This window comes from Sorex fumeus, unplaced genomic scaffold (assembly GCF_029834395.1).
Source record: "Sorex fumeus unplaced genomic scaffold, SorFum_2.1 ptg000072l, whole genome shotgun sequence".
Taxonomy (NCBI): domain Eukaryota; kingdom Metazoa; phylum Chordata; class Mammalia; order Eulipotyphla; family Soricidae; genus Sorex; species Sorex fumeus.
The window spans coordinates 45,525,659-45,542,777 of NW_026606129.1; the positions used below are offsets into that span (position 1 = coordinate 45,525,659).

Genomic DNA, 17,119 nt, shown 5'->3' on the forward strand with positions numbered 1-17,119 from the left:
TATCTGCTAGCTAAGATTTTATCAACTTTATTAATATCAAATAACCAACAAATTTGGGGCTCATATTTCATTAATTTTTCTTTTTTTCTTGCTTACCAATAATACTCTGGAACTAGACATATTCTAATATACAGTTTATATACATAAACTTTATTTTTCTTAATTGATGCTATAGTATTTTATATTATGGAGTTACCCAAGACTTATTTAATAATGATAAATCTTATTAATTTTATTTATTTATTTAGCTTTTTGGGTCACATCAGTGATGCTCAAGGGTTACTTCTGGCTCTGCACTCAGGAATTACTCCTGACAGTCTGTGGGGGACCATATGGGATGTTGGGGATTGAACTTCAGTTGGCTGCATGCAAGGCAAATGCCCTCCCCACTGTGTTATCTCTCTGGCCCCTATTAATTTATTTTTTATATTAGAAAACTCAAGGAGACTTCCTTTAATATGTCTCTACATGTATATGTGAAAGGTCAGATCTTCAGATGTTAAATAGCGAGGCCAGAAGGTACACTCATTTTATGTGCTTTCAAAAAAAATAAACACCACAATTTACAAAGTTATTGATTGTACAGTTGTTCAATCATTCAATGGTTTACAGTTGTTCAGCATTCAATGTTGCAACACTTATCCTACCAGAATAATATTCCCTACACCAATGTACTCAGTTCCTTCCACCCCCAGCTTGTCTCCTTAGTAAGCATAAACAAATTAACTTCCTATTCCTTGTTACAACAAAATGGTAAATAGAATTATGAAATAAAAGAAATAAAAATTGTTAGGATCCGAGGTTGATAATTTCCCTTCTCCGAACCACACAGAGTCCAGCCAGAAATGCAAAACACAAACAGAGTTTATTCAAGCCAGCTAGCTGGGGTCAAGCTCTCAGGCACTCAGGCCAAAGCAAGACCTTGAGCAAGGAAGAAGCTGAAAGTTTAATTTTCATTTTTCATTTCATCATCCTGTTAATCGTCGATTGCCTCGAGCAGGCCCCAGTAACGTCTCTTTCATCCTAGCCCTGAGATTATATTCACGGCTCTTTAGGAGAATGAGACCCATCATTGTTACTGGTATTTGGCATATTTGGTATGCTACGGGGAGTTTGCCAGACTCTGCCCTGTGGGCAGGCTACATTCGATAGCCTGCAAGTTTGTCCAAAGTAGGAATGAGATAATAAGATGTCATAAAAAAAAGTTCTGATAAGATGTCGCGCGGCCGCATTTGCGGCCACGCGGTTCCGGTATCTGGATTTTATAGTCTCTGAGTCTTGGCCGCTGATGGGATTACACGGTGCCAGGGGGCCAGGTGGTGGGTGTGACCCCCGCCTGCTGGAATTTGGAGGATTTGGATGGAAGATGCTCGACTCCAATCTGAGTAGGCTTGGAGGTCTCGGCCCCGGAACCCGCGTGGCTTTGTCCCTCTGCCAGTACCTTCATGTGTGCGGAGAGTGGTCTCAGCATGGTGGTGGCTGGTCCTGGAAAGTTTAATAGTCAATGCTTAATCATCCTATGTACTCACATGCACTCAGTACAAGAGAGCATTCACAGGGAAAAGGGGTTACAAGAGGATATCAAGACAGCAAATACTACATTGTTCTTGTCACTTTTGCAAGTCCAATGCTCGCAGCCTCCAAAGAGGAATCCAAGGCCAAGCAGCCTGGCAACATGAGCTACAGCCCTTGCACCTAGAGTGATAAGGGGATGTGGGAGAATATCTGCATTCCAAAGCTGAGCTGGATTAGGGATCTGTGAGAGAGGGAAGATTGCTCTATGTAACCCTAAAAGCTAAAAAGCAGCCAAGAGAAGAGATGCGAACCCTTTCCAAACTAGTTTGGACATACAAATCATGGCTCGCCCATTTCCATGGGGCCTGTGCTCCTGCCCGTTCGCAGGTCAGTCTCCAAAGGCTCATTCTAACAGTATGGTTGGGCACCAACCATGTCCAACATTCATTCCCCCCCCCCTTTTCTTTAAATTAAACTGAGGAATCTTCCTCAGCCACAGGGTCATTAGTAGTATTGTCTGAAAACCATAAGCTGTACTATATTTATTTCACTCTTAACAAAGACTACTATCTTGTTCAGGATGCAGAGCCCATGGTCAAGGGCAAAAGTAGGAGTACTAGGGGTCCCAGGTGGGATGGGATCAGGGTGACAAACTGACTTTCCCAGTTCCCTTCTATTACAAGATGCCTGTAGCACAATCTTTACCATTAAACACAATTCAGGAGTACTGGAATTGGCAAGGTAGGAGGGGCACAAGCAAGGGGTTATGGACAAGCAAGCCAAGTATTATTGGGTTGTTGGCATAGGAGCTCTTCTAGCTGACCTATGGTATAATTGCTGGGAGGTCACTCTATCGTTCTGGTTACAATAGGCACGGTAGGTCCCTGAACAAATACATGTCCTAGAGTGGGTCATAACTGGCAGAAATCAAGGTCAGTTTTACCTGTCTCAACATCAGAATGTATCCAGTGCCAAAACTGGGGCAGGTACGGAGCTTGCTCCACAACTGTCACATAGAGCATACAGAAACAGAATAACTCATGCTCTTCCCACGGTTCCTTTAAGTCCTTTTCACCAGTCTTATCTTGAGGGGGTCGTCTCCCGTTAGGACATGCCTCTGGTCAGTGTCATTCTATCTCCAAGGAGAGGCAGCTTTTTTTCTTTTTATTCTGTCCTCCTTCAGATTAGTTGGCGTGGTCAGGATTATAGTATAAGGTCCTCTCCACCGAGGTTCGCCGGTGGCAATCTTATGTCACCTGATTCAGATTAGATCTCCCAATGTGTATGGATGAGGAGTTCAGTCTGGCAGTGTGCTCCAAGCCCTGCGTGGAGCTAGACCTTGCTTGATGCCTGTGAAAACTAGTAATAACTGGAGAAGAGAGAGATCATACATTCTGGCCTACACTTCCTTTTCAAGGCTAAGTTGGAATAGTGGCAGTTGGCTCAAAAGAATTTCAAAGATAATGGAGTGTCTCCATAAAAGGGGGTTCGCATTCACAACAAGGCAATCGAAATGGATTTTCAAGGCAGGAGGGGCTTCCTTAATCTATCCACCTATATCATGTTCCCCTAGAGATTTCACCACCTTAAATCTTTAATGGGAAAATGGTCGAAGTTCCATCTTCTGGAGCTGCTTCCTGCTGACACAGGGACGCTGACTTTGCCTGCACAAGGGGTGAAATCTCAAGCTACTTAGTTTTTAATAAGCCCCCGGCAATGAATTTGAAAAATAAAATTTGTTAGGCTAAGGAATGCTACTTTGAAATGACCAAATGCTGGAGGCAGAAAAACAAATGGCAAATGCTCAAATGCTCAGGGTATAAGAACCAATTATCAATGGCATAGGAAGTCCCATTCTGAGTTATTTCCTTCTTACTGCCCTATTCATTCCTTTCACTATTTCACTGTATTAGTATAGGGGTCAGTAATTTTCAACTTCCCTTTGGAAATCTCACTCCAATTCCCATTTTTCCTCTTCTACAGGGTGCTCTGACTTCTGCTTTACTGGCCAGATAGAAAGTTCAACATTGAGTTTCTCTATAGGCTAATCAGCTTACTTACTAAATTACCCAGTTATTCAATCACCTTTGTAGAACTAGAATCCAATTCATACTAAAGAGGCAGATTACAGAAACATAGTTATCTCTCCTCCTCTATTTTAAGTTTGCCAGACAACTTAACAAATCTGGCTTGCTCCTTTGGATAAGCACAGCAAGATTGGAGAACTCTCCATCTGGGATCCCTCGTTACTTACTGAGAAGTGCTGGGGATTGGTCAAAGACAGAGCAGGACACATGCCAATAAGGGCATTTAATATTTTACATCACATCAGGGCTACCCCAGGCTCAGTCATAGGATATGATAATCAGGTCCCACGATGAACTAAAGGTAGAGCCTTCAGGTTGAACTGGGCTCAGGCCTCTCGCCCTCCGTAGGAATGTCCTGGCAGTCAGGAGTCCATCCCATCCCTTCTTCAGGGCTGGGAGAGACCTCTGCCTCCAGTTTCAGTTTTTGACACTGAGGGTGGGGCTCAGCCTTGCAGACTTCCAGCTTCCTCACTTTTCACGGTATAGACAATGTCCAGTCCTTCCTTGAACCTGCCTGACTTTAGGGTCTCCCCGAGGTTTGTAGGGTACTTGAAACAGCAACTGTTAAATACCTGCTCTTGTCATTTAGACCAATCCCCTGACTCTTTCCCTTGAAGCGGGCTTTTGGGGACCATAGCTGGTTTTCCGTCTGAACCAGGCATAGACCCTACTGCAGAGAGGAAAGGTTTTTGTATAGGTTTATGCAAACAAACTCAATGCCTTAATGCTTCATGGCACTGAGGAGAGAGAAAAGCAAATATTTTACCCAACTGATTTAGTTCGGTGTTGAAAACCTTGATATCCAATTATCTAAGAACACTGTAACAAAATTCTGGATACTAGAACAATTCTGCAGATAATTTAAAGAATTTCTTATAACAATACAGTTTGCTCACAGTTTTCTTTCTTAAAACACAACCTCAAAACTACACACACATTTCTTCACATACTCAAGCCTTCTATACATTCCTTTATGTTCATTTTGTCCTGTTTCTCAAAACTAGTTTCACTTTAACAGGGTTCCTTTCCTTTTTCCCACTAATGATATCTCCATCTATCATCCTTTTTACTCAAAATTCACACTTACATTTCCTTCCTTATAGTCACATCTTACAGGTTTTTTCCTGAACTTAATATAGTTTGATCTACCAAGAAATTTGGAAACAAGTTGCTAATGATTGTCTCAATTACCATGACTAAGCTGTACTCTGCAGAACTTTTTTAAAAGCATTATGTCAGTCCTATAAATATTGAAAAGATTCATAATTAAAGATTTTATAACATAGGATTCCGAATTCTAATTAAAATACTCACAAGATTCATATATTTCATTTACCTACATATTCCTTGAATCTTTGCCCACTTCATCACTTCCAGTGGCTGCGTTTTGTATTTTATCTTATTTTTTTAATGACTCTAACCTCAATTTTATTTTCTTCTTCAGCAAAAGGAAGCTGATCTGGAGCCTCAGCAAGAAAGGCTGATATCTTTAACTTTTATCAAGGCATAATTCTGTTGTTTCAGTAGCTCCTGAAATTTAGGTTACCAACAATCTCAGAAATCAATAAAACAGTGGTAGGGTATGAATTTTGTAACCAATTCCAAAACTTTAGAAACTCACATTTAACCCATTTCTCTTTAATTTTATTTTCATGTACCACATTAATTTCAACTTACATTCTAATAATCCAGTGCAAATACAAATATACTTCAACATACCAGCATAAGAAAACCCTCAAGCAATCATTTTTATAAGAAATAAGAAAAACTTCTTTGGCTTAATTTTAAAGTTCTTAATTATCACAGATCATAAGATTTTTACACCAGATACTTTCACAATTTCACAATTCAAACATGCTTTCAGACACAGAAAGAGATTATTGGTACTTACCAAACTTTTAAGTAGCAGCATTAGAAAATAGTCGGACTGTCAATGTTTATGAAAGCATGAGAGAATTTTGTTTTGATGTAGCCTAATTTTATCTTTGCACTGTTTCAATATACTCTTGTTTTTAACCAGGCAGGAGTCTTTCAACCAGTTCTTGCCAGACCAAGGTGTAAGGGGTTTGCTCCGGATGTCCTCCCAGTCCTGGAAAGAAAACTTTACCCTTAACTTTTCAGAATGTTCCCCAGATTAAAAGTACCTTCTGCCATCCAGCTAACGATGAGGGCTGGTCATTCTGCAGAACACAGTTATCAGTTTACCTCTCTTCACCTCTATCAAGAGTTTGTTGCCTCTGTACCTGAAATCACTGAAATGGTCAGTCACAAGAGAAGGTGGGGTCCACTGACTCTGACCCATGACCAGATGGTAAATTAAGGGACCAACGACATAAAGACTCACTAGACACAGGACAAATGACAGAACAAGAATATAACACTCAGACATCAAACATACAACGGCTGTAAAAGACTAAACTTTGTGCACTTCAGATTCAGATTCCGATTCAGGCACTCCAAAAGTTTCCTTATAGAACAGCACCCACCGTTCTCTGGGCATTTCAGGAGTAGTGGGGACGCCTCCATACTACCGACGAGCGACCTTTGGGCACGTCGCCTAGGTCCTCTGCCAATCTTCCAGATCAGGCCCTTCCGCTAGTCCCCCTGACTAGTGTCCTGCCAGGCCGGTTTTCTATGCAAGAAAGAGCCGGCACAGTCCAGTTTTCCGAAACTGGCAAATCTCTGGTTTTCCGAAACTAGCAAAACTTGGATAAAGTTCCTATATCGTATGTGAAGGGATCTCAACCAGTTGGAGTCACTTTCCTGAAAGTCAAGGTTATTAGTGGGGAGGAGACAAAAGATATCAAAACTGTGATCAAGGCGGCCCACAAACACAATTTCAGAGGAGACACATACATGCTTACACTTGGACTTATCTTTCACTTCTCCAACATTCACACACACTCCCTCCCTTTCCTTACTTGGAATCAGGCTGAAGGGTGTCCACTGAGACTGCCAAGACTTGTTTGGGATGTCTCCACAAATGTCAGTAATGGAGTCTCCAGGATTAATTCTGGTATCCAAACCGTGCCTAGGTGCCAGAAAAGGAGCTAGTTCTCCCAAACCAGAAAAGGAGCTAGTCTTCCCAAATGAGGACCTCGTCCTCCCAGAAGAGAGCGGCCAACCTCTCTCACCATGGTCACAGAAGAGAAGCTAGTCCTCCCAAACCAGAAGAGGAGCTAGTCTTCCCAAATGACCCAGTGGCTGGCTTGTGGGTCCTAGAAAGGTTGGGGGGGGGAGATTAATGATCCCAGATGAGCCCTGAGATGTTAGGGTCTGAGGTTAATAATTTCCCCTCTCCAAACTACACAAAGAGTCCAGCCAGTAATGCAAAACACAAGCAGAGTTTATTCAAGCCAGCTAGCTGGGGTCAAGTTCTCAGGCATGTAGGCCAAAGCAAGACCCTGAGCAAGGAAGAAGCTGAAAGTTTAATAGTCAATGCTTAATCATCCTATGTGCTCAAATGCACTCAGTACAAAGAAAGCATTCACAGGAAAAAGGGGTTACAAGAGGATATCAAGACAGAAAATACTACGTTGTTCTTGTCACTTTTGCAAGTCCAATGCTCGCAGCCTCCGAAGAGGAATCCAAGGCCAAGCAGCCTGGCAACATGAGCTACAGCCCTTGCACCTAGAGTGATAAGGGGATGTGGGAGAATATCTGCATTCCAAAGCTGAACTGGGTTAGGGATCTGTGAGAGAGAGAAGATTGCTCTATGTAACACTAAAAGCTAAAAAGCAGCCAAGAGAAGAGATGCGAACCCTTTCCAAACCAGTTTGGACACACAAGTCATGGCGCACCCATTTCCATGGGGCCTGTGCTCCTGCCCATTTGCCGGTCAGTCTCCAAAGGCTCATCCTAACAATTCAGTTGGGCACCAACCATGCCCAACAAAATAGATTTGTGATACCTGTTGTATCTCAAAATGGTGTTGCTAAGGTCATTAAGGATTTACTGAGCTGGCTAGCCTTCTGTTTGTTTTTCTTATTGAGCGTGGTGGGCATTTATGCAAGTTTCCCATCCAATTTTCTGTACTCCTACTGAACTGTCAGTAACTGTGAGATTTGGAGGTGTCATATGTGTAGTCACTTGCCCCAGGAGCTGTGAAACTGGGATTATTCAGTTTAAATCATTGGCAGTTTAAAGAGGTTCAGTTGTGGAGCTAGGCCATTTATGAGGATACATGTGTGTTTTTGTGGAGTGTAGGTGGGCGTGGAGGGGGGGGGGGCGGCAGCTGCTGAGCTTTCCAGCAGGGAGGAGAAAGCAGCTTATCCCCATTCTGAGACAGCTCCAGAGTTCTCAGCCTGGAGATCAGTCTACTAAGGATGATTTGTGGCTGGAACAATTCGCAGCTTCATGGTTTTCTCTTAATTTTAAACAGGTAACTCCGAAACTTTTTCCAAATGATGGTTTTCACTTGTTACTCCTGGCAACCAAAAGAAACAATGATCCAGGTTCTTGCAAATTCTCAGTACAACAAGCCATCCTTATTTATGTCATTATGGTTCCAATCTGCATTCTCTTGATCACAGAGGAGTGTGAACATCTTGTGTCTGATTTTAGCTCAAGAAGTTTCTCCTCCTGGAAGAATTTTAAATCATTTTCTTCTTTATATATATCGAAGATATTATACCTTGGTTTCTTAATATGCCCCACATAGATTTCCCTAGTTTGTTCCATATTTTTACATTGGTTTATCCTTTTTTCATTTTCACATTTACATTTATTTAAATTACTCTATTCCTTTACAGCCTGATATTTATAGCTCACTGAAAAAGACATCTTACCTGGTGCTGAGAATTCAGCAGACACACGTTGGTTTGTGAGTATAGCTTGTGTCTGGATAACAGGAAAGTCCCCCACCTGATGAAACTCTCAGTGGGCCTCAGACTACTTCCCATTTTCTACCATATACACCATAAAAACAACTTGGAACCATATGATGTCAGAAGGGACCTTGGGAATGATCTTGCTCAAATTCTCTTTTCTATAGATGAAGAATACGAAATCTAGACCTTGGAACCCAATATGGCAGCCATAACCACATTTGCTTTTTAGATTTACATTTTAAGGTCTAAGTCACACTAGTTGATTTTGAAAATGCTCCATAGCTACATGTGGCTCATGGGCACTAGACTGGACAACAGAAGTTTAGAATAGTTTTAGTGGGCAGGGCAGTCTTAAAGGGCAGTTTGCTGGCTACTTAAAGGACAATCTGCTAATCAGAGGTAGGAACATAGTCATTACTAGGAACCAGTTAGAAATGGAGAATCCCTATTAATTACTTAATAATCAGGTCCTATCCAGGCCTGCAGAGTTGGAGTCTGCAATTTAACAAGATCCAAAGGACATTGGTCTGTTGTTTGGTCTGAGAACCCCTAATCATATGATTTTCTTTCCTAGCTGATTGATGTCCAGGTTCTCTCTCTCTCTCTCTCTCTCTCTCTCTCTCTCTCTCTCTCTCTCTGCCCCCCCCTCCCCCCTCAGTGGTGGAAGGTGACACAGTTGGCTATGCTCAGAGATTACTCCTGGCTCAGGGATCACTCCTGGTGTTCTGGTGCGGCTTGGGCGGTGCTAGGGATTGAATTTTGGTCAGGCATGTATAAGGCAAAGACCTTATCCATTGTTCTCTTTCTGTCCTGCAGGTCCTTCTATTAATTATACTACCATTTTATCAGCATTTATCCTCCTATCTCTGTAATCCTTGTTTCTTTCTGTTTAATTACAGCACTTATAAACATTTATAGGCCTCCCAGACCATTGAAACTTTTAGAAAACATTCTGTGCTGTCACTCTCAATTTTATTTTTAGATGCAATACAATTGGCTTGTGATAAATGTTAAGACTATTACAATAACTTTTATGTTGGCAGTATTTTCACCTGGAGAATTACTGTTTGTAGGGGCTGAAGAGCAGCAGGTTAGAAACTAAAACCAAAACTTTGAAATCTGTGAGATACCAGTTACCAACTTGTGTGGTATAATTGGGCTTGGTAATGTAAAGGCAGAACTTATTTCTTTGGATGGAGGCTGCAGAGAAGAATATGAGAGCAGGTTAGGCACTTGTATTCCTGTGTCATACCTGGCAGTTTGCTTGGAGAGCTCAAAAACAGGCTTAAATGAACTATCACCATAGCACTACTCAATCAATGTAACTGGTTAATAAGACACTAAAAGGAAGTGAATTTGGAAACAGATCTCTCTCTCTCTCTCTCTCGATCCCACTAGAAAAGGACAGTGGTGAGAGAGAAGGCAGAGATTGGGGTTGTGAGAGGTGTAGTCCTTCAGGTGGAAGTTGCAACAGCTAACACTGGCCTCTGTCTCCTAGGAAGAAGGGCCAGGAGGGTGTGTAGCATTCAGGACAGGGCTGCAGGGCTCCTGCACTTCTGGCAGCAAACAAGGACTGGGCAGATAGATGGTTGATTTCAGCTTGAACTTCTTTCCAATAGACAGGAATATCTCTTCCGCAGATAGCAAGGTGAAATCCAGGCCAGAGTTACCCCTGAACTGGGGAAGATCTGGAAGCTTTGAAACCCTATGAACTGTTAGGGAGTGATAGTACAGCAGGTAGGCTGTTGGTTTTGCACGCTGCTGACCTGTGGTTCAATCCCTTGTACTCCATAAGGTCCACCTGGAGTATCCCTGAGCACTGCTGGGTGTGACACAAAAAGCAGGAATAAAAAAAAACACCAAAATCCCTAACAACCCCTCTCTGAACTGTTGTCATCAACTTCTCTCTCTCTCTTTTTCTCTCTCTCTCTCACTCTCTCCTCCACCCACCCCCCCCCCACACACACACCTTCCCTGTCTTCCTTTCTCTCTCCTTGACTGCACAAGAGCAAGGTCCAAAACTTCTCTGAGGACTTACGCATGTCAGTAGGGCTTTCAGAAGGATCAGCAGAAACTGCTGCTGCATCCTTGGGTTTTGTTACTGGATTTAGTACCACTGGACAGTGCTTGTACCACAGCACAAGCACCAGTGTAGCTAACACAGACAGAGGTGCTGGCAGAGCAGATCTGATCTAAGAAGTGGAAAGCCGGGAGAGTCAGTTTCCATAGATATACAAGGAGTCTCTGGCAACATCATGAATTTCTGGAAAAATGTTTTGTTTATAAGTTTTTTGTTTTGTTTTTTTCCTGAGATTATTGAACTAGACCAAATACATATTTGTTTTTGCCCTTTCCGAGGACATATGCATGACTTCCCCCTACCATTCTCCCCCCCCCCCCATCCCTTCTTATTCATAAAAGACCAACATCCTGAACTCACAAAGTGATTGTCAGGATAGTCAATATGGTGCATGTAAAGGCCATTGCAATTATACAAAGGTGAGAATCTGCCTGCCAGATGGGGGCTAAGAGTTTGTATTTTCAAGATCTCGGATGAGACTGACAGACACAGAAGTTAGGAAAGGAGCGCCACGAACATAGGTATCTACAATCAAACACAGAGATATTTTTTTTGCGTCGTTTACTATAAAGGCAGGCTCCTGATTTCAATGCATAGTTTCTTCGCACCCAGAACAGAATGAAGCAGAGAATCTAAGAACATGGAAAGTTGGGGGACTGATGACAAAATCAGGTAATGTGTGCCGGTTTAAGAGAGCTGGGGAAAGGTTGGGGTGTTAACACTGACGTGAGTGACTCCCTCTCGATACCCAAACACTGAGTCGCCACGCACAGTGCGGGGTGAGGGAGGGGCGGCCACGGGTCATCACTACTGCCCAACGCGTCAGCGATTATTGATTGACTGAAGGGTCCCAGGAGTCGCCGGCTCCCTCGGCCACCTGAGGTCATTACCGCCTCTATCGTAGAGCTTCTCCGCTCTTCCAGAGCAAAGTCGCGCACCCACGCCTCGGGGACGTGCCCAGGCTCGGCACCTGACCGTCCACCGCAGCCGCGGATGCCAGTGCAGAATCCTTATGCAAATGAGCCAAGACCTCACCAGCTCCTCACCTGACCCACCCGCGCGAGGCGACGCGTGCGCAGCGCGGCCGGCGCGGCGGGGCCGAGGGGGGCGGGGCCGGCCGGTCGGCTTCGCGCAGGCGCGTGGCGGCGCCGCCGGGCGGTGCGATTGGGTGAGCGAGCGACGCCAGCGCCGGCGGCGGCGGCCTTAAGGGAGGCGGCGGCGGCCCGGGACAGTCCAGTCGGCCTGTCAGCCGGCTCGGAGGCGGCCTCCGGCTTTCGCGCCGGCACGACGGCCATGGCGGCGGAGGAGGAGAAGGTGGATCCCGCCGACACCTGCGAGAGGTGAGTGTGGCCGGGGCGGCGTGGGGGGCGCGGGCGCGAGCTGCGGGCGCGGGGCCGGCTCCGGGCCGGGCGGAGCGCTCCGAGGGAGGACTCGCAGCCCGGCGGCCGGAGGAGAAGCGCCGGCTCCGCTCTGACCCCGGTCGCCGCCGAGGGGCTCGGGGTGACGCGACACCCGCACCCGGCGGGAGTAGGGGGTACATGACCGGGGGGAGGGAGCTGTCCAGTCCGCGACCTCGGTTCGGCCCCCGCGGCCCGCGCAGCCCCGCGGTTCCCGAGCCCGGCTGCGAGTCGCGGCTCAGCGCGCTCGGCCCCCCCCCCACCCCGGGTCCCTTCGGAGCGGGGCTGCCGCGGCCCGTCCGGCGCCGGGCGGGGAAGGAAAGTGCAGCCGGGGGAGACCCGGTCCCGGAGGCCGGAGAAAGGGGGCGGCGCTTGCCTCGCCCCCAGCCGGCCGCCGCCGAGCCCCGAGTCAGCCCTGGAAGCCGGCTCTGAGGAGGGGGCGCCTCGCGCCGGTGGGCGAGGAGGTCGCCCCCAACCTCAGGGCGCTCTGAGACGTGCCTGGTTTCATTTTTATTTTATTTTCACAAGACCTTCCTTTGCTGACAGGGGATTCTGGGGTTCCCCGGACAAGGGCTGTGGAGAGTGTGTGTGTGTGTGTGTGTGTGTAAGTGTCCCTAGTCCATTTGGTTGGTTAAAAGTGGGGAAAAAGAAATGAAAATTGCCGGGAACATTCCGTAGTTCTTTATAAGGGCGGGGGGGGGGGGGAGGGAAAGAGAGAGAGACAGACAGATAGACACGCCTGCTGTGACTGTTTGCAAGTGTCTCTAGTCCAGTTGGTTGGTTAAAAGTGGGGGCGGGAGGGAGGGATGAAAATCGCCGCGAACATGCCGTAGTTCCGAAGGCTGGTCGTTGGAAAGTACACCTGCACCGGGCTTCTTAACCTGTCCAGGTTTACTGCCTCTCTCGGGCTGTCGCTGACTTGCTCACCGCAGTGTTGGAAGATGCTACCGAGCCCCACCGGAAGACAGGGTTGCTTGAAAAGATGCCTGCCAGACAGGACAGGACAGGACGCGTTGTGAAATAATTAGACACCAGATTTTGCCCTTTTGTTTTTATTTTCCTATGATGAAATGAGTGTCTTGTTGATGGACTTCTTAACAGGAAGTGAGATGCAGAAGTTATAATAATCTCGGGGCAGTGTATTCCCAGCTCATTTGTCACAAACTTTGTGGCTCCTTTCGGGGACTCTTGTTAGGTGTTTGCTTTTTTGGTGTCCTTCTTGTTGTGGCGCTCTGAGGTTCCAGGGCCCAGCTGTGAAAGGAATTTGGATCAAGTTCCAGGACGAAGGTGAGCTTCCTTGGACTGCTGACAGTAAACTTGAGCAGCATCTCGCGCCCAGATTTGTGTAGCCTTTTGAACTGTAGCAAGTGCTACCTGCTCTTTCTGGGTATTTACTTCCTAAAAATACTGGGATTGAAAGTAAGGTTGACCCTGTGTACTAGGTATTACTCTTCCCATTTATCAGCTGGAACAGCAAAGGAGAACTGTTGACTCCTGCCAGTGAGTGGCTAGACCAGATTGGCACCTCCTGCCTCCACCCACTAAAGGTATCTGGATTTAATCTGAAGAGTTTTATTCTAATTTTTGCTTTGGGATGGGGACTCGTGCGAAGTTAGGTGCCTTTGCTTTCTGTACTGACTCTTCATTATTTAGACCTTACAGTAGCACATAGTTTACTCAAAAAAACCTTAGAACCAAGTAAATTATGGGAAAATATAAGTCTTGAATTAAGTTCCCAATTCATAAGTCATTTTAGGCTTAGATGGAGAGATGAGATTCACAACAAAAGCATGATTAAAAGTCACTGGAAAGTTTTTGGGAACACGTGGATTTTGTTTTTTCCTTATTTTGTTTGTTTCCTAATGAAGAGGATAGGCATGCTTGGGAACCATTTGGCTTTCAACATCATCCCTCTTCGGTGCAATACAGTTGAAAAAGTTGAATGTAGTAAGAATGGCATCTCTGAACTGCTGTAAGGTTGTCTGAGAGAAAAGTATCAGTTCAGTTTAAAAGGAAAGGTGTATTGCAGAGTACTCCATAAAATAGGTCGTTTTCAGAGGCTAAAGCAATAGTACAGTGGTAGGATGTTTGCCTGGGATGTGGCTGACCTGAATGCGATCCATGGCATCCCATATGATCCCCAGAGCCCTCCAGGAGTGATCCCTGAACTCAGAGCCAGGAGTAACTCCTGAAAACCACTGAGTGTAGCCTCCAAAAAAAAAAAAATTGGTGGTTTGTGGTTGTATATTTGAATTAGCTTTTATGGGCAAGCTGTTGTAATTTTCCAGGGATTTTGCCAATTGTTGACAGCTTGAAATCAGCCAGGAGAGTAAGTTTTTACACTGTCCTCCCGTTGTTCATCGATTTGTTCTAGAGGGCCCAGTAACGTCTCCATTTTGAGACTTGTTGTTACTGTGTTTGGCATGTTGAATACATCACGGGCAGCTTGCCAGGCTTTGCTGTGCGGGCAAGATACTCTCAGTAGCTTGCCAGGCTCTCAAAGAGGGCGGAGGGGCAGAGGAATCGAATCCGGCTGGACCGGACTGGCTGCGCGCAAGGCAAACACCCTACCACTATACCATGAGAATCATAAGTGGTCTAAGGGAGATATTTTTCCACCTTTCGGCCTCTGTGGGGTTCCCATTACCCTACTGTGTTTACTTTAGAATTTGTCTAGTTCTGTCTTACAGAGAAGAAAGTGAATTTCTCTATCATAACCTTAAATACTGGTATAAGTCCTCCCTGTTTTTCCATCTCTTCTTTCTAAACCTTTGCCACTTGACAAAAATCAGAGAACTCCACTTTGTACTTTCGTTGGACTTTTACTATTCTCGGTGTTTTTCTTAAATCATTCTCAGTTTTTGACACTGTAATCTATGTCTTGTTTATTTATTTATGTTGTGCTGGAGGGTCAAGTTTTTCATATTTAAGCAGTCAACAACATGACCGTCAAAACTCTTTTAACAGGAAGCTCTTAGGATATTTTGCTTCTTATGTTACTTGAAATTTATAGTCACTTTATTGTTAGGCTCTTTTCTTTTTTCCTTTTCTTCATAATTTTACCTTTCCTTCCTTTCCTTTCTTCCCCCGCCCCTTACTTCTTAAACTTAATGTGTGTGGATAGGCCTAAAATCTTTCTGCATATTCAGTATCACTTGAGTGATGTTTTTAACAGTGTGTCAAATGTTGTGTGCCAAGTTTCTCAAATGTACCATGATCAGGATCTTTTTACCCCTTTATCAGTTATCAACTTTCCATTCCCACTGCCACTAAGAGCCACCTGATCCAGTCCCTGAGCCCTCTTCCATATTATTGAAGGTGTTCCTAACACAGCCAGATCCCAATATAGTTGATGTCACTAGTTACTTTTATATCCACAAGTACCCTCTGATTTGTAGCATAGCCACACACAGTGACCTTATTATATGACCTCATCCTAACTTCAAAGTCCTTTGCAGGGAACATGTTTCTTGTCTATCTTTGGAGGCTTATTTTCTCTCTGTGCACTGGGCACTGGCCAAACTGTATCTTTATTGTTCCCTATATGTTCCTTGTTCACTTCTGTTTCCCCTAGCTTGATTTCCTCCGACACAGAACAGAATAGGATCTCTCTTTTTGAAAGTCCTGTGGTATTTTCAACTTGCTTTATGGCATTTACACTTACGTATTTACACTATTGTAGTATAGTTGTTTGTTTTGCCATCTCATTGAGGATAAAGCTTTTGCATTAATCAAATATCTGTTAGGGTGTAATAGGACTTTAGAAGGTTAAGGTTTACACATATACCTTAATGAAGAGTTTTACAAACCAAAAGGAGGGCTTTAATAAAAGTTTATTGAATTCAAAACTTTATTGAGTTCGTCATAAGTGTATGCTATCACATTAATGTAAAAAAAACTCCTAAGTGTATTATTCATGTTACAGTGTGTGTCTAATTTTTTTCATCCTGTTATTCAAGTATCAGGAGATAAATTCATAAGGAATTTAGAGTTTGCATTTGACTAAGAGGATAATTGGGATCATAAACTTAAATTTTTATGAGTATGTTAGGAATAAGATTTTATTTATTGACCTTATATGTGCCAACCCATGCTTTACTCTTTTACCTATTCTCCAAAATTCTAATCAAAGATGAGCAAATATAGATTTCAGTCCTGTGACAAAGAACTCAACAAGGTTCTAAGGCCCTACAGATATCTTACTTAATCTTAATAAAAACAATACTGGATAATAATTTTCCCAGTGACAGATATCCATGAGTCTTTAAAGGTTTGATCGCTTGTCATAATAACTGTTCAGATACATTGTCAGATTCTTTTAGTCAAATCTTGTGGTTCTAAAATTTCCCACTCTTGATTATGAATCTTAAAAATTGCAGTGAACAATGATTTTATTAAAAAGTATTACTCAATTTGAAACCAAGGGTTTTATAACTATTGGATGATTTTCTTTTTTGTAGAATTCACATGAAATATCACTTGGATTTGTTAAACTATGTAAATCTAATTCATCATGTAACTTCTTTATGTTCAGTGATGTTATGTTTGACTCAGAATCATTTATTTACTCTCTGAGGGAATGCAGGGAACAATGAGGAAAAATATTACCAGCACATTAAATTTACAACACTGATTCTCAAACTCTGTGACTTTTAAAATTACAGGTTAGAAATTTAAAAGAAAAGTTAAAAAGAATGCTAATTATTGTGTTAAGTGTTTTAGAATGTCTGTGTTGTCATTTAATCTAATGGTTAGTGGTAATTTAGATCATTTAAATATCATTTATTTAAAATTAAATGACATTTTAGTCGCTAAGATTGTGGTTGTATGAGGCATAGTTTTTAAAATGTCCTTCTAAGCATAGAATTTTAGTTCCCAAGAAAAAAAGACTACCCAAATGTTATAATTTCTATTTTGGAAATTTTTAGTCATTGGCTGGTTGAGGAATTGTTTCAGAGGAATGTGTATAATCACACTTTCAATACATTTGAATAATTATAAGAGCCAAAACTTCATAGTTTTTCTCAGTGGGATATGATACTGTGCTTAGAGTAGTGTATAGAGAGCATTAATAAACAAAAATTTTCACTCAATAATACTAGTATAGGAATGGATACCATTTGAAGCAAAATTGTAATATAAAATGAAATCCTCTTTACTTATAACCTAATTAGAATTTTTTTTAAAGTGGCCAACAGTATGTGGAAATTG

General features: G+C 43.4%; 1 protein-coding gene across 1 annotated transcript in view; it reads left to right on the forward strand.

The window, feature by feature from the left end:
- The first annotated feature begins 11,694 nt into the window (after positions 1-11,694).
- Positions 11,695-17,119, forward strand: part of ABHD5 (abhydrolase domain containing 5, lysophosphatidic acid acyltransferase) — a 34,875-nt gene continuing 29,450 nt past the window's right edge. The window contains exon 1 of the mRNA XM_056129532.1: positions 11,695-11,851. Within this exon, the coding sequence (XP_055985507.1) occupies positions 11,805-11,851 (47 nt within the window). The 5' untranslated portion in view covers positions 11,695-11,804. The remainder of the gene's footprint in view (positions 11,852-17,119) is intronic.